This window comes from Pogona vitticeps, chromosome 3 (assembly GCF_051106095.1).
Source record: "Pogona vitticeps strain Pit_001003342236 chromosome 3, PviZW2.1, whole genome shotgun sequence".
NCBI lineage: Eukaryota > Metazoa > Chordata > Lepidosauria > Squamata > Agamidae > Pogona > Pogona vitticeps.
Window position 1 is genome coordinate 28,400,151 of NC_135785.1, and position 7,388 is coordinate 28,407,538.

The window sequence follows — 7,388 nt, forward strand, 5'->3', positions numbered from 1 at the left end:
CCTGCTTCCGGAGGGTGGGACCTTTGTGAGGGGCGGTTGCTGCTTACGCGGCGCTTGGCTGAAGGGAGCCGGAGAGGCGAGGCGGACGAACGGGCGGAGGGATTCTCTACCTGCCTTCCCTCACCTCAGCGCAGGGGGACCCTAGTGTTCATTCCGAGGCCAGGCATTGGTGGCGTCCGCGGGTGAAGCGGCGGTGGCGGTTCGGTGCCTGACCTGGTAGCCTGAGGCGACGGTAGCATCAGCAGCAAAGATGGTGGCGAAGCAGCGGATCCGGATGGCCAACGAGAAGCACAGCAAGAACATTACGCAGCGCGGAAACGTGGCCAAGACCTCGGTAGGGACCCCCCCCTTCCCTTGTTAACTTCCCATCCTCCGGCGCTTTCCTCACAGAGACCAGCGGCCCGTCGCCCCTCCTTTGCGAAGGCTTCTCAGCTTCCCTTCAAAGCGAGTCCCCATCCCGCTCCCTTTCGGCGGCTGCCCTTGAGGTCGGTCCCTCGCCCGGTTCTCCTCACGAACAGAAGTGGGGGAGGGAGAGGGAGAAAAGGGACACCCGGCCACCCACCCTTGGAGTCCTCCAGTGGTACCTTGTACCTTGGATCCTTTTTTCTCTTGCCGTGAAGTTTCCCCTAGTCCTGAGGGGGTCTTACTTGCGTGCAAGAGTGGGGGTCCGAAGGGAACTCTGTGACTCGTTTCGGGGAGGGTGCGGAACGAGGGCCACCAGGTGAGGCCGCTGCGGATCGGGCACTCCAGGTCCTCTACTTGCTTGCATAGAGCCGTCCTGACGTGCTGGCTCTTCCCACAGAGAAATGCCCCCGAGGAGAAGGCGTCGGTGGGGCCTTGGCTGTTGGCGTTGTTCATCTTCGTGGTGTGCGGATCGGGTAAGTTACTGATAGGTGGCAGCTGAGCCAGGCAAGTGTTTTTCTGTTACTTCATCCTAGTCAAGTAGTCCTGGTTCTGGAATCGCAGATATTCAGTGATTCAGACATGGGTTCATGCAGAAGGTAGCAAATTTAAAAACAGAATTATTTTATATAATGAAAGAGAGAGGGGAGGAGAGAAAGTAGTAGTCATAATTCCATTCACACGAAGATTGGGTTGAAAGACACACTTTTCAACCTAAGACTATATATGATAAACATTCAGACAAAAGGTCATATGGACAGCGAATTCTGGAGGGGTCCAGAAATAATCCTTTGAATGTGATGGCTATGATGGTGTCACTGTTATTATAGTACAGTATTTCATTATATTTAAATTCCACATTCACAATACTAAAGTAATGGCAGACAGTTCTTGATCATAGGACATAAAAAGAGATTCAACCGTAAAATAATTGAAATGAAACAAAACAAGCAATAAGAACCATTAAATTGATAAATGTATAGGCAGTTAAGGTCATCCCAATAAATGATACATTATCATAAGCCAGTTTAAAATAAGTCTTCACACTTTGCTATAAGCAAGGAGAGTGGAAATTTTTCATGGCTTGGGGGTGGAAATTCATTCTACATTATTAAGCACGCCTTTGCAGCTGTTGTTATTTTCAAGAGATTCTGTCTTAATTCTAATATCCAGACAGATTCATAATTCAACTCTTAACAAGTAATTTCACCTCTGTTAGTGCTTTGCTATTGTTATCAGTCATGATTTGATTAAGAAAGTCTCTCTACATAATACATATATAAACTTTCTGTCTAACATACAATCTGGCCAGCTTTTCTTTATCTGACCAAACTCACTAAATAACATTAAAGTGATGTAACATATGTTCAAAGCAATGCAAGCATAAGATACTTTCCTGTAAGTATTTGTAGAATTTTTATTTCACAATCAGTCTCAAGCTCACTTCTGCAGAATGAAGTCAGTTAACCAACCCAGCTGAACAGGTTTGCATCACATAGTAATATATGTAGGTTTATACTTAATTGTGATTTGAAGCTTGCTTAAATGGTTAACTTACATATAAGGTAACCTTGGTGCAGCCAGATGGTTCATGATAAAGTCTCATTAAAAAAATAGAACCTTGGAAACTTTCCCTTTTTAATACAACAACCCTAAGCACATCTGAAGTAGGTCCTACTGAGAACAGTGAAACTTACTTCTGAGCAAAGACAGGATTGAACTGAATGCAGCATAACTAGAATGAAGACTGTTAATAAAAAAGGTTGCTTTCAGCTGGAAAACAGAAGAGGTTTTTTGCCATATGGTGAAGTTCAGTGTTTCACTCAGTTGTCTTAATATTCTTTCTTTGGCTAAAAATCTTTGTATGAAACAAATAGTGGTGTAAAAATATGATGCCTTACTTCAGACAGGTTATTAGTATTAAATTTAATACTAACGGTATTCTATAATAACTATTCTATAATAGTTTTCTGAACTATTTATTAAACTGGCAGTGACTTAATGTAAGCATGTATAACTTTTAAGATGCATCTGTTCAACATTGTCATTACCTATTTGGCTAGGAATATCTAAGCTTGTTTCCTTTTGTAGCTATCTTCCAGATTATTCAGAGTATCAGGATGGGAATGTGAAGGAGCTGAGCTTGATACACAATAATTACGTTTCTCCTGTGAACTATGAACTCTCTTTCCTGATGTTTGATAACTTGGAATTTAAATTTGCTGTCGTCTTGCTTCTGAAGAACTTTCCATGTTGGCCATATGTCATTCCAAGTTCCTTCACAAGTCATTCCAGGTTTTCTAGTCCATGCCACAGTGCCTTGAAAAAGCACCACATGTATAAAGCAATAAAGAATTATTGTTAACTTACAATCGTGGACCTACTTATTCTGTGAATCAAATTCATGCTTTATGTTATTAAATATAAGCAGTGTAGATACTTAGTGACTGCATCATATGTAAACACTGATTTTTGTTTATCTTCTGTATAAATGGAAGTGGTTTTATTTAAAATGGAGAAGGTAAGCTTATCAAATAATGACTGTGTGACTAGTTCAAAGCACACCCATGCAGCTCAGTTCACAGATATGCGCTGTGGCTTTTGTTTATCTAAAAAACATCTTATGTATGTGTAGCTTAGTTCTTATGTAGCATGTGGCAACTTAATTCTCAAACGATTCTGGTAGAAGACCTTATCCTGTGCTTCTTGGGAGATTGTTTAATGAAACAATGTAATGTAAAACCAATGGCTTAACTGACTGTAGATTACATAAAGATCAGAATTCTTCCGTCTTCAAGTGCATCAGAGATTTCACAGAATGCTTCATTGTTGTAATGTATTTGAATGTCAGTGTTTCTTAATGCCATCATTCCTTTGCTAGGGTGGGATGGGTACTACCCTTGGGATCAACTCAAGCTAAAGCTGTGGTGAGTGTGCAAACAAAAGAAAGAAAAACCACCTGGTGGCTTATTCCATAATGCTACAATGTTTACATTAACTCATCCAGAGAGCACTAACATGCATGCAGGCTGAATATCACCCCACTTCAGCTGAACAAGTTAGCAGGTTAAATCAGAATTTTTCTTTTGCTGTGACTCGAGCCATTTTTATTCAGTGCCACAGCATGTTCATTTTAAAGAAGTTTTCAGCAGAGTGACGTAAGAGGGTGACATTTTCACTAAGTAGTAGGAACAAAACTGAAATGGCATTGTGACTGCTAACAACATCGTGTTGCAGAGCATAGCAAAACAGAGGTGAGATCTGGCACTCTTTTCAGGGAATGTCTTATAAGCAGGTAGTTGGACCACAAATGAACTATTTAAAGGGCTGAGATAAATGTTAGCTAGGTATAAATGGCTCTGTAAATCTCACAGGGTTGCATGACATGCTGGTAACTGGAAGGCTATATTTCTTGCCATTAGCTGTCAGCACATTCTGTAAATGAGAATCGCTTGTTTGTAATCCAGGATTTATTTCCAATAAATTACTTCAAAATTTAATATGTGTTAAGCTGTTTTCTTTTTAAGTCTTTAATTTATATGATTTATTTGAGAATTGTACATTAAATGGTGTCTGTTAGGAATTACAGATGATCAACAATTTTGGTTAACAATGCTATGCTCAGTTTCCCAGCTGGCACAGATTCCTTTGCTTTCTGATGTAGTGCCAACATCATGGGTTAGCTGCTATATTCTTCAGGTTAGTTTAATATTTGTTGTACAGAGTCAAAACCTGGTAGCATTAGAGGGAGAAGCTGAGCTATAAGGCACTCCTAACTCAGAGGTGGGTCAGCTATGGATTAGGCACAAGCCTCTTCTGCTTGCAGAAATGTCCTTTTGCTGGCACAGCCCTTTTCTCCCAGCTGATCTCAGATCTGTTGGCATAGTAATATGCTGACAGAACTGTATTGCTGCCTGGGATCTGAATAGACAGAGATGTGACACAGCAAGTGATAAGCCGAGTTACTGTAGATCCAGACTTCCTCCAGTGCAGGGACACAGCCCCAACAGTGGCATAAGGTTAGGTCAGTCCAAAGGTGTCATGAGTAATTTGCAGCATCCCTAGATTAGGAGGGATTTGAGTTCAATGTGGCTTCAGTTGGCCTAATGTAAATTCAGATGGCCCTTGGCCACTGAGAATAGCAAGAGAATAGTCTCTTGCTTCATATCATGCACAGTTAAAACATTCAAGGGGAATCAGTGATGGTGGAAACCACAAAGAAATCCTAGGAATTAGGTTATAAATATATCAAAATCGTCAGAACTGTGCATGTCCAACAAAAGCACCTACTCCAGTACCCTTATTGTGGGTACTAGAATACGCCACACAATAAGTCGTGTCCGACTCTTCATGACCCCATGGACCAGAGCATGTCAGGCCCTCTGGAGCATGTCCACTGCCTCCCGGAGTTGGATCAAATTCATGTTGGTAGCTTCAATGACACTGTCCAACCATCTCGTCCTCTGTCGTCCCCTTCTCTTGCCTTCACACTTTCCCAACATCAGGGACTTTTCCACTGAGTCTTCTCATGAGATGGCCAAAGTATTGGAGCCTCAGCTTCAGGATCTGTCCTTCCAGTGATCACTCGGTAGATTTCCTTCTGAATGGATAGGTTTGTTCTCCTTGCAGTCCAGGGGACACTCAAGATTCTCCTCCAGCACCACAATTCAAAAGCATCAATTCTTCAGCAGTCACCTTCTTTATGGTCCAGCTCTCACTTCCATACATCTCTACTGGAAAAAACATAGCTTTGACTATGTGAACCTTTGTCGGCAAGCTGATCTCTCTGCTTTTTAAGATGTTGTCTAGGTTTGTCGTCACTTTCCTCCCAAGAAGTAGGTGCCTTTTAATTTTGTGGCTGCTGTCACCATCTGCAGTGATCAGCCCAAGAAGGTAAAATTTGTCACTGCTTCCATATCTTCCCTTTCTATTTGCCAGGAGGTGATGGATCCAGTTGTTTTTTATGTTGAGCTTCAGACCATTTTTGGCGCTCTACTCTTTCACCCTCATTAAGAGGTTATTTTAATTCCTCCTCACTTTTTCTCATCAGAGTGGTGTCATCTGCATATCTAAGGTTGTTGATATTTCTTCCAGCAATCTTAATTTTGTCTTGGGATTCCTCCAGTTCTGCCTTTTGCATGATATATTCTGCATATAAGTTAAATAAGGAGGGGGACATCATACAGCCTTGTCATACTCCTTTCCCTATTTTGAACCAATCGTTTCATGTCCAGTTCTAACTGTTGCTTCCTGTCCCACATATAGATTTCTCAGGCGATAGATAAGGTGGTCAGGCACTCCCATTTCTTTAAGGACTTACCATAGTTTGCTGTGGTCCACATAGTCAAAGGTTTTTATGTAGTCAATGAAGCAGAAGTAGATGTTTTTCTGGAACTCTCTGGCTTTCTCCATAATCTAGCTCATGTTAGCATTTTGGTCTCGAGTTCCTCTGCTCCTTCGAAATCCACCTTGTACTTCTGGGAATTATTGGTCCACATACTGCTGAAGCCTACCTTGGAGGATTTTGAGCATAACCTTGCTAGCATTTGAAATAAGTACGGTAGCTGGAGCATTCTTTGGCACTGCCCTTCTTTGGGATTGGGATGTAGACTGATCTTTTCCAGTCCTCTGGCCACTGTTGAGTTTTCCAAACTTGCTGGCATATTGAGTGTAGCACCTTACCAGCGTCGTCTTTTAAGATTTTAAATAGTTTCACTGGAATGTCATCACCTCCACTGGCCTTGTTAGCCATGCTTTCTAAGGCCCAGTTGACTTCACTGTCCAGGATAATCAGCAACCACACTATCTGGGTTGTCCAGGACATCCAAATCTTTCTGGTATAATTCCTCTGTGTATTCTTGCCACCTCTTCTTGACGTCTTCTGCTTCTGTTAGGTCCCTACCATTTTTGTCCTTTATCATGTTCATTTTTGCACAAAATGTTCCTTTAATACCTCCAATTTTCTTGAACAGATCTCTGGTTTTTCCCTTTCTATTCTTTTCCTCTATTTCTTTGCACTGTTCATTTAAAATAGCCCTCTTGTCTCTCCTTACTATTCTTTGGAAGTCTGCATTCCATTTTCTGTAACTTTCCCTATCTCCCTTGCATTTTGTTTCCCTTCTCTGCCTCGTTGGACAGCCACTTTGCTTTCTTGCATTTCCTTTTCTTTGGGATGGTTTTGGTTGCTGCCTCCTGTACAATGTTACGAGCCTCAATCCATAGTTCTTCAGACATTTGTTCACCAAATTTAGTTCCTTAAGAATTTTGTTCTTCACTTCCACTGTGTATTCATAAGGGATTTGGTTTAAATTATACCTGACTAGCACAGTGGTTTTTCCCACTTTCTTCAGTTTAAGCTTGAATTTTGCTATAAGAAGCTGATGATCAGAGCCACAATCAGCTCCAGGTCTTGTTTTTGCTGACTGTATAGAGCTTCTCCATCTTTGACTGCAGAGAACGTAATCAATCTGATTTCGGTTTTGCCCATCTGGTGATGTCCATGTGTAGAGTCACCTCCTATGTTGTCCATTTGTAGAGTCGGCTATGTTCTGATTAACAATTTGTTCCTTGCTAGCCAACGGCACTGTCTCACATAGGTTATAAATACTGTATGCTGAGAAAAGTATGGATGGGATGACTACCCTATTAAAATGTTTTTTATGGAAACATTGCAAGGTATGTTGCAAGTTAATTGGCTATTATAAAGGGGGGTTGCAACTCAAAAAAGGTTAGGAACCACTTCCCTAGAGAAAAGTAACAAATATCTTGGGTGTCTACAGTCCAGTTTCCTTAGCTAGGGAAAGAGAAAGATCAGAGAAGCATGTGTCTGGCAGCAGACCTAAACACCTAGTAAGTGTATAGGGCCAGAGAGTGACACATGCCAGGCGTTGAAGGGCTGCTCCAAGTAATAGAGGGGGATGCACTAATCTCAAAAAATAACCAGAAGTATTAGGAAATCCACTTCCATTTTTCTACCAATAGCTTAT

The 7,388-nt window shown here is 41.6% G+C and overlaps 1 protein-coding gene across 1 annotated transcript; it reads left to right on the forward strand.

The window, feature by feature from the left end:
- Window positions 1–103: 103 nt before the first annotated feature.
- Window positions 104–3,902, forward strand: SERP1 (stress associated endoplasmic reticulum protein 1). The gene is made up of 3 exons (XM_020781880.3): window positions 104–334; window positions 803–878; window positions 2,494–3,902. Exons 1-3 carry the CDS (start codon window positions 251–253, stop codon window positions 2,532–2,534), a joined length of 201 nt encoding a protein of 66 aa, XP_020637539.1. The 5' UTR covers window positions 104–250; the 3' UTR covers window positions 2,535–3,902.
- Window positions 3,903–7,388: the final 3,486 nt, after the last annotated feature.